Genomic DNA, 17417 nt, shown 5'->3' on the forward strand with positions numbered 1-17417 from the left:
TTGTTGTTGTTGTTATTATTATTATTATTATTATTTTTTCTCAGCGTTATGGGGAGGGTTCTCCAAGCAGTCTTTCCTAATTTGGTTTTTAATCTAAAGTAAATTTTCTGTTTTGCCTATTTCCCCAAATTCATGTATGAATTGACCTTTGGAATATTATTTAGAATATAAATTTGGGGATTTTACTATTTCTCAGTTGTTTCAGATTCTAGTAACCCTGGTAATAAAGATATAATACCTCATGTCATTTTTCATATGTCTAGTAATTTTTCTCTATTTGTTCACTTTACAGAGGGACCTAGATCTATGTTTGTTTAGGTTTGGAATTTGAAATGGTTGTATAAAAGATTATGCAAATCATTTCCAAGCATGTTGATTCTGGGCAATGGAGAAAGAAAAAGAACTAACCTGATCGTTTATGCTTTTCGTTTTCTAGATTGGGAGGTCCAGTTGGCCTTGATTAGGGCAGGGAGAGCTCTTGAGAAGAGGAGAGAGATTTTCTGTTGTGCTGGACAGCTTCTTTTCAGTATTTGCCGAGGAAGCCCAAGGTTAGCTGAGGGAGTGTCTCCCTTATCTAACTGGCATGAGAGCCCAGGTTAGGAACCTGCTGGCCAATGCCCCTGCTTTTCTGTGCAAACCCAAATATGGGCAGAGCCTTGGCCAACTGCTCTGTGAGCAGACACTTGTGCAGTTCCCAGGCTTGTTTCCTGTCTGTGCCCACCTCACCCTTATTCCTAGTCCTGGCCATGTATCATAGGGCTTAGGGAGGCTGACCCTCCATCACCTCCCAGGGCTGAAACTTCTTTAGTCAATACATCCATCAGTCTGGTTCCATCTACACATGTATAAATGCCTTAAAGTTCTGGACCAGAATTTGAAACAAAGAGGAGTTAATTGCATGGGTTCAAACTATGATCTATAGACAAAAATGAGGGTGCTATAACTTTGGACAGATCAGAATACAAAACTGATTTCTTTACAGTGTGACCACTAGGTGGTGCCACCAATTAGTAAAAACAAGGGTTGCTATCATGGGACAACCAAGAACCACTTGCAGCTGGCACAAGCACAAGTGTGTGAGATTGTGTGGAACTTGTAGGCACTTGTGCATGTGTGCATGAGTGTGTGTGCACATCATTCATGGTGCATGAGTTTGCTCACAGAACAATGTTGGTTTATAAGTGTATAGATACATAAGGCTGTGCACCCTGGAAATTATGGGCATGAAGCTAAATGATAGGAACTCCAAAAGGCTGACCCATCAGCCATGTTAGGAAGGTTGCTTATGGCGTGTGTAAAGACACAACCCTATGGGAGAAACGACAACAGCACCACAGGGCAGCTTTTCTGAGGAAGGGGATCCCTAGACACAGCCATGGGTTTCTCTAAAGTCATCAGTCCTGCAAACCCTATGTCCAGTCAGGCCTCCAAGAAGGTCTCAGTTACTTCCGAAGTCTCAACACCTTCCTTGAGAGCCCAAAGTACCTAATAACATGTCCAGCTTGGGATGCTATCTTCTGTTCAGGTAGGGAGTGACCTTGCACCTAAGAAAATAAATAGCATGTGTATGTGTGTGTGAGGGGAGGGGTGGTGGTCTCTCCCCTAATCCCCTCCTCCCCAGAATCATCCATGTCTATATATGCTCCTCCCTCTTATCTCTGTGGAAGGTACCCAGCTGACCTCAGACTTTCTGGAAACCCTCTCACTCCAGGAATAGTGCTGTTTTGATTGCCTGCTAGATAGAGTGGCCCACAAAGCTGGGGATCTTAGGCAAGTCCCTTCCCTTCTCTGGCCTGAGTTTCCCCAGCTCTCATTGAGGTCTGGGTCTGGGTGATGCTGAGAGGCCTTTGTGCTGACTCGAGTCCTACAAGTCTGCAGGTTTCAGGGCCCTGCCCTCTCCAGTGGCTGGTGTGGCATGGGAGTCTTTTTGGAGCTCTGAAGAAGGACAAATTTCCTCCCCCTCCTAGCAGAACTTCCTTCCTTAACAGGCCCCTGGGGAAAGCAGCTGGGCTCTCAGGGCCCCAGAAGGCGGTAGGAGGAAGTTCTCACTCCAGCATCATTAAAAGTTCAAGTGGCTTCTCCTGGGAAGGCGAAAGCCCCAGGATTCATTAGGCCTGCTGTCCCCTGAGCCCAATTTGGTTGAAAGAATGTTTGGCATTTTCATCCAGAGAAGGCTTTCACTAAGGGTTTGAGGCCTCCCTGAGAGAGCTCACCTCCCATCGAGGGCAGAGAGGGAAGGTCCCTGGAGGTCACCTCTTGCCTTGACACTTTTCCAGAGGAAGAAACAGCCTTGATCAGGGGAGGGGCTTGCCCAAGCCCACATGAAGCCAGCCTTGCCAGCTGGCATTCCTCCAGGTGGCAGGGAGATGAGCATACACCCAGAAAGGAGCAGAGAGGAAAGGGTGGGGGACTCAGCGGGGAGTGCCCTTGGGGACCAGTGGTCTCTGGGGTGCAGGTGCAGAACGGCAGCTTTGGGGAGGCCCTGCATGAGGCACAGCTGTGAGAACAGCCTAACAAGCCACTGCAGAAAGGGCTGCCCAGGGAAACAGTGGGCTCCCGTCCCTGAGACGTGTGAATGAAATGGACAAGTGCTTGTCTAGGATGAACAGAGTGGTTTGGGTCTAGGAGAGGGACAGAAGTCTGCGACTGTTCAGGTCCTGCTTGCTTTGTAAATTTTCCACCAGGCGGGGAGGATGGGACAGAGCAAGGAGTCTGCAGTTTATGGCCAGTCAAGACTGTTGAACTGGGAACCAGGAGGCTGGGACTGGGGCTTAGCATCTCTGAGCTCAGTGGCCTCTTTCCTGCCTCCTGCAGCCATGGGCTAACAACCAAACCATCTTGGCTCCCAAAGCCGGTGGGGCTGAGGACCTAGAGACAGTTGTTCAGATTCCCTGAATGATGAAAATCTACCCTCGGTACCTTACAGAGCTCCTGAAGTGTGGGATGGTTTTGTTTGACATAACCTGACTCAGTCCCAGAGGACTTTGTGGCCTTTGAGGACTTTGCAGGACAGGGAGCCACAGACTTTCAGCTGACACGGTCTCCCAGGTCATCTAGGCCAAACTCCACTACAATAATATTGATGGCAAACATATGTCAGCAACTGTTTTAAGTGCTTTATAAATCTTAACTCCTTGAATCCTCAGAAAACCCTATGAGGGGGCCGGCCAAGTGGCGCATTGGTTAGGAGTTGGCTTCGGATGCCAGCTCTGAGCAGCAGGGGCCCAGTTTGGATCCCACATTAGGACCAGTGACACTGCACCCTCTACAGCTAAGATGGTGAACAACAGCTCGACCTGGAGCTGGGCTGCCATGAGTCGCTGGCGACGGCGATGGCGATGGTGTAGGCTGCAGTGGGGCTGGCCGGCAGCTGGTGTGAGCTTTTGTGAGCGACCGTCCAATGGCCAGCGAGTGACTGCCTCACCTGGGAAGAGCACAATGATAATACCAACATGGGCCAGCCAAGTGACGTCCTCCACAACTAGACTGAAGAACAAAACAACAGCAACTTATCTGTTCCCCTTGCCTGATTCCCCAACGCTGCTCCCCTCCTTCATTTCCCCAATAAAATCTTTAAAAAACTAACTAAATAAATAAAAACCCTATGAGGGAAGATACTCTTATTAGCCATTTTACAGATGAGGAAACTAAGACACAGAGAGGTTAAGTAACTTGTGCATAGTCACAGAGATAGTGAATCGTGTGGTTCCAGAACCCACATTCTTAATCACTGTGCTGTACTGTCTCTAAAAGAGGAGGGAGCTGAGGCCCAGGCAAAGGAAGGGGCTGGCCAGGTTACTTGGCCAGAAGGCAGGGATGGGGACCTAGACCGCTTATCTCCAGCCTCAGGGCTCTTTCCTCCACAGCACCCCCTGGCAGGCCTCTGTTCCCACCCAGCCTTCCCTCGGCCTCCTCAGAGTTAACAGTTGGCTGGCCTCGCCCTTGGCCAGCAACTCCCGCCCAAAGAGGCTCTGTCCACATTCCCTGGCTGCTTTCCAGCCTGCAGGAGCTGAGACAACAAAGTCCAGTGACTGGGAGGGCTGAGCAGAGGCCGCTGAAGGGGAGGAAGCAGCGGGAGCCACAGAGCGAGGGGACTGTCCAGCTCCCCGATGCTAGGCCTCCTGGGGAGCACGACTCTCGTGGGCTTGATCGCAGGCACTGCTGTGGCCGTTCTGCTACTGCTGCTTCTGCTCGCCACCTGCCTACATGGTGGGCAGTGGGACAATGACGTGGAGAGAAACCATCAGGCTGGAAGGAGAAACCGAGTCCGGCGGATCCAGCCTTGGCTCTTCCCAGGCCGGGGCCACCTGGGACGCTTTCACCATCCCCATCTTCCTGGCCATGTGTCTCACATGCACCATGCAGGCCTCCAACACCACCACCTGCACCACCATCGCCACCACCAAGCCCACCTCCATGCCCACCGAGGCCACCGTTGATGCCTGTGGATGGCAACCGCCGCCTGCCCTACCATCTCCAGGACGAATGGACCCCGTGTTCCTCTGCAGAAGGTCACCTCTCTGTGGTGAACACTGGGTGCTCTGCTTGGGTCCTGCTTGGGCTTCATTAGCATACGGTGCCCCAGTGAACCACAGAGGCAAAGGACAGAGGAACACCTGGGATGGCCCAGCGTGCACTGGAGGGTGAGGGGGGTGAGAGCAGGGGTGGTCCTTTGGGGATGGGCACCACCTTGGGACTGTTAACTCCCAGAGGGCACCAGAAGTGCACCGATGTATGCCGATGCATGAAAGATGGCCCATGCTCTCTCTGAAGTGCTCCTCTTCTGACTTCCTCAAGCCTCTGGTGGGGAGTAGATGGGAGGGACCCCAGCAATGCCCTTTCATTTGGAGAAGGTAGTATGAGGCTGCACAATTTACTGGTGCCTTAATGCAAGAAAATAAAAAACCTCTAAGAAGCTTTTGTGAAGAGGCTCTTGATTACAACTCAAGTCGGGGAGAGGGAGCTGCCAGGCTCCTGTATGCATTGCTCTGGGACCTCCTACTCTGACGAGAAGTGAGTGTGTAAAGTGGTGGCTTCTGCTTGGGGCTTGAGGGCTGGCTGTGCAGTGGGGGAAACTGGGTGGGCTCTGCAGTGCTCCGTGGATAATGGGTGAGAAGGGCATGGGGCCTGAGCTCTGAGGGAGGATTTAGGGTTTGCGTGCAGCTCTGTCCAGAGAGGGCTCTCTGTGTACTAGGGGTGTTCTGGGCTTCTATGAAACAGTCCGGGTCTCAGAAAGGGAGAGGTAAGGCCTCTGAGGCTGGCTTTCAGGACTTGACCTCAGTGTTCTTTCCAGCTCATCTCCAGTGCAGACTGAACTCTGGGACTGGCAGAAACCCCACTCTGTGGGCTGGGTTGAATTCAATGTTTCCTTGGTAACTGGGTCAGGGTTTCTTATCCAAGCCTTGAGTCTCCAGCTAGCCTGCCTCCATGGTTCCTGTGTGTGGCAATTGGGTTTGGAGGGAGGGACGGGTTCTTAAACTGGGGGATGTGGTGCTGAGTGGTCTTGGTGAGTGCTTGCCTCCTTGGGTCTCAGTTTCCTCTTCCCTAAAATGGAACAGATAACATAGACTCCTTCTTGCCAAACCCTGGGGGCATGTTCTCAACCGCCCCAGGGATAACTGGCAGAATTCTACAGGGAGGAAGGAAATCCTATTCCGAGGCCTGCAGCCTGTGCCTGTGAGCTGGGGTGGGAAGTGGAGGGGGGAGCATCTGGGGGGCTGGGTGAGGTGGTGGGGAGGGGCTTGAGAACAGGCCAGAAAGTCGGGGGCCTGCTGACTCACTGGAACAGAATGTCCTGTTTCTTTTCTATTTCCTGATAGACTCTCTGTCAGTGCTTGGGTTGGGGTGGGGGTTGGGGTCTGTGAGGGGAAGAGGGAAGCAAATTCACCGCTGACAGCCACAACAGACTTCTGCAATGGGAAAGTGGACCATGAGTCACCATGTGTTGTTGATTTTATCTCTGCAGTGTCCTTCAAATCCGCCTCCCCTCCCCTCGCTCTCATGTCCACCCTACCTCATCTTCAAACCTGGATTCCTGTCACAGCCCCTCCGAGTCTGCTCACCTTCAGCCCTGGCCCTTTCTGAAGCATCTGCCCAAGTTTCTCATCGCCCTTGGGATAAAGTGTCTGCCTCTTGGTTGGCTACTCAAGGCCCCTGGCCGGCTTCCCGCCTACCCGCTTGCTCTTTTGTTCCATCTGCACTGCTCTAGTCATCAGCCCCAGAAAACACCTTGCACTTCATTTACCCTCTCTGTTTTGGTCCAAGAACTTGTTGCCCCCTCCTATGGGTTTCCAATTGTTGTTGTTGTTGTTGTTGTTATTATTATTATTATTATTATTATTATTATTATTTTACACATTTCTTTTGGAACACTGACTACACTGTATCTTTCCCCAGAGATTTATGGCAGGATTCAAGGACCCTGCCCTTATAGATCGGAGACTCATGCTCTCTGGAAAAGTAAATATGATCAGAATAACCACTGCCAGGAGTTTGGAGCCTAAGAGACACCAAGTAGAGCAGTAGGGCCCTGTGGGGTTAGGTCTTTGGGCCCCTGGAGCCTCTGAGGGAGCTTGTGCTCCTACTCCATCTACCCAGTGTTGGGGGTAGGGGGGTGGTCTGAAAGGCAGGCAACATTTAACAGGTGGAGGCCTGTAGCCTGCTGGCCTGGACCTCCCCTCCTTTTTGTCTCTGCGGAGCTCCATGTTAGTCTTGGTCGGCCTGCGTTTCCTAAGTGTGGCCTGAAGCCCTGGGAGAACTGGAATCTTCTTTGTTTCAGAATGTCTACTGTCACCTCTTCCCTTGTTAATAGAAGTGGAATATATGGAATGTGGCCTTTTTTTCTGATCAGTTGATGAGAATGACGGCTGCTGGGAGGACACTCATGTATCTAAGTGACAGATATTTTGGGGAGCTCCTCTGCATCTGGGGCTCATGGGTAGGGGTTGTGTTTCACAGGATTACAAAAGTCACAAGATGAAGAAAAGATACCTGGAAAAACCACTCAGGACAAACCTATCTGAGTTGTGCAAAAGGTTGATGGCTGTCTTGTTTTTTTTTTCCAGCTCTCCTGATAATGCTGATAAATGGAAAGGGGCTGTTGAGGGATGGTTGGGGGCAAGGGTACTAAGACAGGAGGGTACTGTGGGGGAAGTGTCTAATTTTGTTGACCTTTATCCATAGTTACTCTTTTTGTCCTGGCTTGAGATGCCACGTTGGTTATTCTACATTGCAGACCGCCAGTGTGACATCCATAAAGACCCCTAAAAGCCTTCAAAGCAGACTGTGCGCATCCTCACTATATAACTAGAGTCCCTCTCTTTATGCCACACAGCCTCAATTCAAATACTGAATGCCTATTAGAGGATGGACCAGAAGGCCCATTTTACAGATGAATCAAAGAAGGGTCCCCAAATTTCAGAAATAGAAAAGGAAACCTATGCAAGGCAAAAGATAAGAGAGCTGAACCATTGTCTTTTATTCTAGTTTAAAAATGCTGAATAACACATGCCTACCACAGGTGGCCTCCAACTCCATTCACCCACAAAGAAAAGGAAAATGAGAAGTCAAAGGAATAAATAACCCAGCTTGAAACCTGGTCCCCCTGGTGCCCTCTATCTCCTGAATTGACTAGTTGATCTTGGTAATTCAACCTGAAACCACCAGCACCACAGATTGACTCCTCAAGTTTCCTTGTCTCTGTTTCTGGTCGCCCCAGTTAATACAAATAATCCCAGGTGTCCAGCTCCCTGTCGTGGCCCTAGCTTGTCCCATGCTCATCCTCTGCCCTCTCAGAGGGGGAGCCCCACTCCCAGGCTGTACAATCATCTTGGAAAAGGGAAGAGTGAGAATTTACTGGGCATCATACTCCCAATAGTCACGCTCCCATTCTGTGTGTAAGTAGTTTCCTAAAGCTGGCACTAAAAGAAGCTCACTGGGGCCTTGGAGAAATTGAAAAGGACCCGAGCTGTGTGACTTTGGGCTAGCCCTTGTCCCTCTCTGGGCCTTTGCACTCTGATCAGTAAAACTGCAGAATGTGGTGATGGCTCTGTGGTCCTGTGGTACCTGGAAAGAGCATTGAACTAGAAAGAAAGGCTGGCAAGCCCCTCTTCGGCTATTCCGTGCTATTGTTATCACTACACATTAGCAATAGGCCACAGGCAGGTCATGTAACCTCTGACTCTCAGTATCTGAATCTGTAAAGCGATCCAGGGTTGTTGGATCGATTCTATGAGATAATGCCTGACTGTGTCCCATGTCTGGAATTATTGTTTCTCACTATGCCATTCCTCAGAGTTTGGGTAAAGTGGGGCTAATAACCCAGTCTCCTTTCTGGAAGTGGCGGTGGTCTCAGGAGGTGTTGGCTGTGACCAAGTGAGTGTCACGATGGAACACCTTCTGGCAGACTTACTCCGTGGTCTGGGCCTGGCTCGCCCCCCACCCCACCCAGTTAAGTGGAGAACCTGGCAGGGGGCAGGGCTGAAATTTCATGGGTGTTTGTGGGGGGTGGGTACGTGCAGTCGCTGCCGGCGAGCAGCAGGCAGCTGTGCAGGTCCTGGGCCCTCACTCACAATTGGAGGAAGGAATTCAGGAAGTGCTCACAGCCACTCAGACATCTTGGAGCCCAGTCCCACGCAGCACCAAGGCTGCATCACCCAGGGATGGGCATGCCGTGACTTGGCTCCTGGGACAGCCACCAGGTCAGGAGTCCACGGCACTACAAACAGCCAGAGCTGTCACCGGGGGGGAACCCAGGGTAAGTTTTCACAGCATCTGAGTGTGAGCAGTGGGCGTGAGTAGACAACAAGAAGGGCTAGGGGGTGGCCGGCGCAGAAGAGGGATTCTTGGGAACTGCAGGGCAAGGGAGCCCCACTGTATGTCACTGAAGGTGCTCAGATATCCGGGCCTTATCTAAACAGCACTCTCCCAAACCCATACAGAAAAGGAGGCCAAATGAAACAGGCCCTCCTCCCCTGCTCCTGCCGAAGGCCCCCACGGCACTAGCGGTGAACTTGCAGTGCTCCCCTCACCTTGCCCAAAGGTGTTACCTCCCCACCTGTATCCCTGCCCCCAGCACAGGGCCGGGTTCTCAGGAGGCAGCAAATAGGCTTATTAAAGAACTGGCCCAAGGTTCCTCCAGGGGAGGAGCCCAGGCTCATCCTGGATCCTACGAGGGGGAGTGTTTTGTCTTTTGTCTGGGCACACAAACTCTCTTGAAATCCGTAGGCGTCACCAGAGGGTTGGCTTGGCAAGGTTCCCTGTGAGCAAAGCCTTCTGCCCCTTCCTCCCAGCTCCGCAGAGTCCAGAGAGTCTTGAGCTCACATCCTTCAAGACAGCGTTTCTTCCAGAGGCTGCCAGTGGAGTTGACCACAGACTTAAGAAACAGTGACAGAGACCAACTGTCAGAGTAGCCCATGCAAGGTGCCCAACGACCTAGCGGGAGCGCGACCCAGGACCTCAAGACCAGTATCTTCTCAGAAGACTGCAGGGGGAGCGGCTGGAAGAGCAGGGTACCTGGCACCACCAAGAGCCCCCTGTTTCGGATGGGGAGTTAAGGCTCTTAGACACAACCCAGGCTGCTGAGCGGGTCAGCTGCCACGCGGGGCCATGGAAATGGCAGTGATGGGCGTGGTGGCAGTGCTGTTTGTGGTCACTGTGGTCATCACCTGTGTCCTCTGCTGCTTCAGCTGTGACTCAAGGGCCCAGGATCCTCAGGGGGGCCCAGGCCGCAGCTTCACTGTGGCCACGTTTCGCCAGGAGGCTTCTCTCTTCATAGGGCCAGGTCGTCACGCACAACCAGCGGCAGGTGCCCGGGACTTCTGGACTTTCATGTGAGGCCTAACGGCCCCTAGGATTTTCTTTGCTACTGGCTTAGACTCACCCATCCCCCAGCAAGACTGCCCCACTCCTCTGAGTCTGGCATTCCTGTCCTTCCCTGCCTATACCCAGCCAACTCCCTGTCCCGTCCTGTCCCTGATTGCTGTGCCTTTGGGCGTAGGAGATCCAGAGTGTTGGGACCAGGTGGGAGTCAGCTGTGACCTGTGAGAACTCAGCTGGACCCCACCAACAAGATGGGGCTTAGAAGATGTTTGAAGCGTGAATGACCGAACAGTGTTGGATTGCATGGTGGGCCAGCCCTTCTGATCTACCGGGGAACAGGAATTTATAGTAAACAGGGTCGGGTTAACTCAGGTTACCCCTGGATGCCTAGGAAACTGGTTCCATTGCCACCAGAGGAAGCAGTGCCCTCAAGTGGACATTTTTACAAACCACTCCTTATCTGCCCCCCTAATTGAGTCTTTTTGCTGCTTGGTATGTGTGCATCCAACAGAGCCCAACTGAGGCTGCCTCTGCCAGTTGCCTGAAATGAGCCCTGAAATTCTGAAACCGAAGGCCTGCTTCAATGATTTATTTTATAATTGAAAATGTATATCCTTTTATGGGCCTCGTAAGAAGCAGGGCTGGAAAACCACAAAAGGAAACAGAAGAGAAAATAAGAGTTACAGAAAGGATGAGATATTTTATTAACAGAAAAACCAGAAAGAAAACTTTGAAACATAGTTTGAATGAGACTTTATTATTCTATTCTCTCAGGTCACTTCTATTCTTAGAGAATGTGAGTGACTTGCGTCACTCAGGAATGATAGAAAACCGCGAACTCAAAAACAATTCCAGATAAGTTAAATGTTATGTTACATTGAGAGCATGTAGCAAAGCTCTTGTTTCCATCACAAATAAAGACAGGCTCAGCTTTTATTAAAAGAAAATCTGTTTTCTCTGTACCCACGAAATAAATGCTGTGCTGTGTTTAGAGCATAGTTTGAAGGGTACAAAATTCTGAGTCTCCTGGATCATATGTCTCCATTCAGCCCTGAATAGATGGCTCTCCCAGAACCAGCCTGTTGAGGGGGGCTCTGGCCTCTGAGGGTGCACAGACAGGCCACCCTGGCCAGGTGGCTGCCACAGGAAGGACTCTCAGGGGGCGAGACTCGGGGCTGCAGAGGTGCAGAGGGGGTAAGGGGACAGGGAAACAGGCTGATGGAAAGGGATGGAGTAGGTGAGCTTGGGAGGGGAGAGGCATAGCCCGGGGATGGGAGCTCCTGGAGGCCATGTCTTGGTCACTTGGTCATCTATGAAGGCCAAGCAAGGCCTTCATAGATACATGTAGAAGGGAACTGGCTGCAGGGAGGACCTGGAGACTGAGCGAAGGGGACTGTTGTAGGCTGTCTTCTCTGAAGGTGAACACTGAGACAAAGTTTGGGATGCAAAGTTTTATAGGGATCAATGTCTGTGAGGGGAAGGTGAAAGGAGCAGGATTGCATAGAGGAGGAAGTTAAATTGTGATATCCCCTCCACCTTTGCTTGGCTTTGAGTGCTTGCTGCCTCCCTCCCCACCCGCAACCCCAGGATTTGCCTTCAGGCAAAGCAGCTCTGCAGCTGTGACTGATCTTGAGGTTCTTTCTTGAAGGGGTCCTGGGTGGTGAATCTCCACAGGAACTCAGTAGGGGCCCGTTCTCAGAGGCACCCAGGCTAGTTAGAGGTGGGTGAGTGTATCCAGGCACAAAGAAATACCTGGGCTTGGGAACTCCAGGTGGGCAGAGACAGCAGAGTAAGATCTGGAAGGGAAGAAAAGAGTGGGCCTCGCTGCCCTTAAGCAGAGTCAGCTCTGCTCCGGTCAGGCACCCTTCAGCTGGACCCAAGTGTCAGGACCCCAGGCCCAGGGCTCTGCCCCTATACCATGCGGCACATCCTCCCTTGTCAGTGGAGGGAAAGGTATGTAGGCTGGAATCAAGAGACTCTGAAAACAAAGCAATGGGATGGGAGCATGTGGCCTCACTCTGCAGGGCAGTCTGTCAAGCCCTGAGGTCTCCTCAGGATTTGCTCACTTGCTCATCCATCCATCCATCCATCCATCCATCCACCCATCCACCCATCCATCCACCTATCCATCCACCCACCTATCCATCCACCCAACTCTCCATCCATCCATCCATCCATCCATCCATCCATCCATCCATCCATCCATCCATCCATCCATCCACCCACTCCATTTACTCATTGAGTATGCCTTCCTCACTGTTCATGAAAAAACATCTAAACCTATAGAAAAGTTTTATAAGCGTTTATTTGAGCCAAATTTTTGAGGACATGCCTGGAAGCAAAATCTCAACGGACTGAGAAAATGCTCTGGAGAATGGCAGTTTTGCAGTTTCCTTTATACATTTAAAATCAAAGGAAAAAATGTAAGGAAGATATAATACATGAAATCCATTGGTGGTAGATTAAAAAGGCAGGAGAAAGCAAAGTGGGGAAATCTCTAGGACTGGACTAAAAGTAAAATAGAGAAACACATACTTCTTTCACTGGTGGGTACAGGATAGTTAATAATTAACATTTATTAGTACATAGAGATGGTATGTGGGAAACAAGATAAAAATGAGGGATTCTGTGGTCTTGTGCTCTGGTGCCTGTAGTTATGTCTTTGATGGACCTGGAAAAGGAAATTACTCAGACATTTCCAAGGTATGTTATCCTAGATTCATAAAAACAGTGAACAGAGCTCACTTAAGGTAAAGATTGACCTTTGCTGAGGAAGCTATAGGCCTGGGACATGACTACCCGCTATGACCTGCCCAGTTAGGAATTTTTATGTTTAGACCATCCTGTGTGGTTACTTTTGGTCACTTAGCTTGTCAGGCCTGCCATGTGCCCCATCCCCAACCCCCGCTAAACTTGTCAGGTTTATTACATACTCGCTTTTTCATTCACATCACTTACTCATGCATTTATTCATTCATTCCATCACTCATTCTCTTATTCAGCCATTCACTCTTCCATTCAATAAACACTGGCTGAGCATTGACTGTGTACCAGGCTCTTCCCAGGGACTGTGGGAGTTAACCAGACATAGTCCCAGCACTCAGTGAACTCCCAATGACTTAGACAAGGCTGCAAATCACACTCTGAGGAGCTGGGGGTAGGGTGTGCCAGGAAACCCAGGGAAACCTGGGAGGAAGTGGCCCTTGAGCTGTACTTGAAGAAAAGAGGGCACTTCAACAAGCAGAATTTTGAAGAGGGTGTTCTAGACAGAGGGAACAGCATGAGCCGAGATTCCGAGACCATGTCGGGGCAGGGAGTAAGCTATTCATCTTGACTCAGCATGAGAAGGACTGGACAATAGCCGGCTCCAGAGGGAAGCTCTTCTTGCCACATCTGACCAGCACATTTCCAGGCAACAGGTGTTGAGGGCTGCTAAGAGGCCGCCTCACTTGTTGGGCTGGGCGTGTACAGTCTCTGCAAGCACACACCACACCAGCATTGCAATCTGCTGTTGCTATAGAGGAGCGGCGCTCCTGCAGTGGGAGCTTGAGGGAAGGTCCTTGGAGACTCTGGGTGAGGCCAGCCCTATGTGGAGGTGGACGTGAGGGTGGGAGAAGCTGTCCCAGGAGAACAGGGAGTTTGAGAAAGGAAGACAATCAAGGCCAGCACCCTGGAGCAGGCTGACAAAAGGAGGAGCAACTAGAGGAGGAACAGGAAGGTGGGGAGCTCATGGGGCAGAGAAGCAGGGAGTAGGGTTGCCAAATTTAACAAATAAAAATACAGGACATTCAGTTACTGTATTTCCCTATGTATAAGACACACACTTTTTTTGAAAAATTGGGGGGCTAAAAGCTGGGGGCGTCTTATACAGTGGTTGTAGATTTTTTTTACTTGCATTTCCCGCTTTTTTGTGCTTCTTGTCTTTGCGCTCATTGTTTCACACTTTTACCAGTATATTACAGTAGGTTACGTTTTGCCACGTTCTGCCCAGAAATGGCTCAGAAAAGATTTTCGTACAGTGCTGAATTCAAGTTAAAAGTGATCCAGATTGCAAAAGTGAATGGAAATCATGCTGCTGAACATAAGTTTGATCCTCCTCCAACTAAGGAAACAATCCGAGACTGCTATGAGAAGAAGAAACCCTACCGAAAATGCCAGGACAGAAGAAGGCCATGAGAGGAAAGTCAGCAAAACGGCCAGATTTAGAGAGGGAATTGAAGATATGGATTGAAGAGCAAAGGGCATTTGGAATTCCTGTGTCCACAAAGATGGTTCAGCATAAGGCAAGAAGAACTGCTGATGAAAAAGAAGTTACTGACTTCGAAGGAGGACACAATTGGTGCTTCAGGTTCATGAAACGGAATGGACTAAGCATGCGTACATGCACCAGACTTGCCCAAAAGATGCCTGAAAGCTATGAGCCGAAGGTCCTTGAATTTCATTGTTTTGTCATTCAATGTCGGAAGACACATCAGTTTGAGTTGGGACAGATTGCAAATATGAACGAAGTCCCCCTTTGATTTGATGTCCCAAGTAACAGAACTGTTGATAAGAAGGGGGTGAAAACTGTAACTGTGAAGACAAGTGGACATGAAAAGAGCCATTATACAGTTGTTCTAGCTTGTGCCGACAGAACCAAGCTGCCTCCTATGCTGATTTTCAAATGCAAAATAATGCCAAAAGAAGACATTCCTCGAGGAGTGATTGTCCATGTTCATGACAAGGGTTGGATGGATCAGGATGGGATGAAGATCTGGTTTGACAAAGTTTAGAGCAGGAGACCAGGTGGGCTCTTACGCAAACCTGCCCTATTGGTGTTTGATCAGTTCAGGGCACACATAACAAAAAACACAAAGAAGATTGCTGCAGAGCAAAAAACAAAATTTACTGTCATACCTGGAGGCTTGACATCCCAGCTCCAACCACTTGATGTCAGCATTAACAAACCCTTCAAAGCTGCCATGAGAGATGAATGGAACCAATGGATGAAGTCTTCTGGGGACAATTTGACACCAGCAGGAAGAGTGAAGAAACCAACTATAGGAGAAGTTTGTACCTGGGTGAAAAGATCCTGGGATAATATCAAGATTGAGATCGTTGTCAAGTCATTTAGGAAGTGTGGCATTTCAAATGCCATAGATGGAACTGAGGATGAGGCAATATATGAAGACAGTGATTTGTCATCAGACACAGATGAGGACAAACTAATGGTTGGGAGTTTTGACAGTGATGAGGAGTTGTATGAATTTTATGATGAATAAAACTTGAGTTCAATAACTTTATGTAATACATTTTTTTTCAAATTTTGGGCCCCCAAATTAAGGTGCGTCTTATACATGGGAGCATCTTATACATGGGGAAATACGGTAATTTAAATCTCAGATACACCACAAATAATTTTTAGTATAATTATGTCCCATGCAATGTTTGAAACATACTTTTATTAAAACATTATCTGTCATTTATCTGAGATTCAGACTTAACTGGGTGTCTTATATTTTATCTGGAAATCCTGTGAGGGAGAGAGTGGTTCTCAGACAAGATGGGTCAACTGGTTAAAGCTTTAGGAGGGCCAGTGATGTGAGGATGGAGAAGAGACTTTGTGTTTTGCAACATGACAGTTGACAATGACCTTGGTGAGAACAGCTTGAGTGGAGTGAAGGGAGCAGCCCTACAGTGTGTGTGTGTGTGTGTGTGTGTGTGTGTGTGTGTGTGTGTGTGTAAGGGCAGTGGAGTCAGTGGGAGCTGAGGAAAGGAAGGTCACAGTTGAAAGTAATTTGAAGGCAAGGAGAGCAATGTATTATGGCCAGAGGGGCATTGCCACACTGAGGAAGAGTTTATTATCATTATTTTTAATAAGGGGGAGAGGTTGAGCCTGTATAGGCCCGAAGGAGGAGAATTGGACAGAGACACTGAGTATAAGAGCAAGGAAGAGACCCACGGAAGAGGTCGCTGGGGTGGTCTGGGAGCCAATGCACAGGAAGGGGTCAGAGGGGTCAGGCCTGGATGGGGACCGGGGTTAGGGAATGCTGCCAGGAAGGATGCTTGGGGATATTGATAAATAATAAATGCTGCACGTATGGGTGTCAGAGGGAGAAGGGAGGTGAGGGTGTCATTTCCGGTGGTCTGTTTTCTCAGTGAAGAAGGAGCACGTGCTCAGCGGTGGGTCTGGGAGGGGGCTGAGCTTAAGGAGAGTCTGAGATGCTGACTCAGAGATGGGGTGATCAGCGCCTACAGCCCTGCTTTTTTTTTTATGTGTGTGGAGTGTGTGAGTGTGGAGAGTGTGTGTGTGATGTGTGTGTATGTTATATGGTGCAAATGTGGACGTGGGTGTGGTGTGTGCGTGTGTATGTTGTGTGGTATGTTGCATGTTGTGGTGTATATTGGCCCAAGGTTCGCCTGCCCATCTGCCCAGTGCAGCCCATTGTGTAAGAAGAGGGAGGGGCTCCGGAACAGGCCCGCCAGAAACTCCTCTGTCTCCAAGAGAGGGAGGTGGCAGTGCAGGGACGGAGACTTCCGGCTGGCACCAGAATGCTAGCAAAGCCAGGAGTGTTTATCTGGTGTCAGCAAGAGGCTGCTCAAGGTCACCCTGGAAACCTGGGATGGAGTCACACTGAACTCAGGCCTGCCAGTTTCCAAATCTCTTTGTTCACTCTCCTACTATCACTAGTTCCTCTTTCTTGGACTCCTACTATGTGACAGGCACTGTGCTTTCTGTATCTCCTCTGTCAGTACACCCAGCAGCTCATCACCCTCATTTGACTGCTGAGAGCCCTGAGCCGCCTGCTGTGAGATGCTCTGGGCCAAGGCCTTCCCAGCGCTGTTGCCCCAGCGACCTCCCAGAGCAAAGATAAGATCCTTTTCTTCATAAATGGGTTGGCATCAAGCAAACGCTCAGCCGACCCATTTCATATCTTCAGGATGAAGGGAAGGCCAGAGCACCGGGGAGCTGATTTGCCCTGGGTTTTCCTGGACAAAAGCCTTGCTCACACCTGCCCCCACCTGGATCTCTGACTGAGGATGAAAGGGGTCTCTGCCATATGCAGTTCTAATGGGCAGCCCATTTGCCTCACCCCAGACAAACTTCTGTTGAGGGCTGGACTTCTGGGTTAAGAGACCGCAGCCCTGAGCCAGCCTGCAAGGCCAACCTAAGGCTTCACACTGCAGATACAGGCTGTGCTTCTCCACGCACAGGACAGGTCCACCTCCTCCTCACCCCCAGGGCTTCTCTCCCAGTTCCACATCAGGGCAAGGGTCAGGGAGAACCCTGATCTGTTCTGCCCTGCTTTATCCTAGCGCCCCACCCCCCACTAACTTGCTGGGCCTCAGTTTCCCTGGTTGAACAGAGGAGATGAGAATCCTGTCAGGCCTTGCCTAGGGGATGTCTGAGAGAGGGAAGATCCTCAAAACCCAGCTGTCAGAGGGGCTGACCCCTGCCCTGCTCTAACTGCTGCCTGCCGTTAGGGTGGTGTTACTCTCAGGGTCAGGCTGGATTCTGGAATCAGGAGGCCCTGAAATAACATGTTTTCTGGAAAAGTAACTTCCTTAAAGGAAACCACTTGTTCCAAGGCATAGAAAAGGGCCATCGTGTCTTGCCA

At 50.0% G+C, this 17417-nt stretch overlaps 2 protein-coding genes across 2 annotated transcripts in view; one reads left to right on the forward strand and one right to left on the reverse strand.

Moving 5' to 3' along the window:
- LOC109393777 (olfactory receptor 13J1-like) overlaps positions 1-527 on the reverse strand; it is an 18285-nt gene extending 17758 nt beyond the window's left edge. Inside the window, exon 1 of the mRNA XM_019663354.1 lies at positions 409-527. The gene's annotated coding sequence lies outside the window, so the exon portion shown is untranslated. The remainder of the gene's footprint in view (positions 1-408) is intronic.
- A 3375-nt stretch (positions 528-3902) lies between these two features.
- HRCT1 (histidine rich carboxyl terminus 1) lies at positions 3903-4915 on the forward strand. The gene has a single exon (XM_019663275.1). It carries the CDS (start codon positions 4110-4112, stop codon positions 4437-4439), a length of 330 nt encoding a protein of 109 aa, XP_019518820.1. The 5' UTR covers positions 3903-4109; the 3' UTR covers positions 4440-4915.
- The last annotated feature ends 12502 nt before the right edge of the window (positions 4916-17417 follow it).

This window comes from Hipposideros armiger, unplaced genomic scaffold (assembly GCF_001890085.2).
Source record: "Hipposideros armiger isolate ML-2016 unplaced genomic scaffold, ASM189008v1 scaffold_388, whole genome shotgun sequence".
Classification (NCBI taxonomy): domain Eukaryota; kingdom Metazoa; phylum Chordata; class Mammalia; order Chiroptera; family Hipposideridae; genus Hipposideros; species Hipposideros armiger.

Excerpts from the sequence above, each read along its gene's own strand:
- HRCT1 (XM_019663275.1), top strand. The coding sequence starts at position 4,110 with ATGCTAGGCCTCCTGGGGAGCACGACTCTCGTGGGCTTGATCGCAGGC.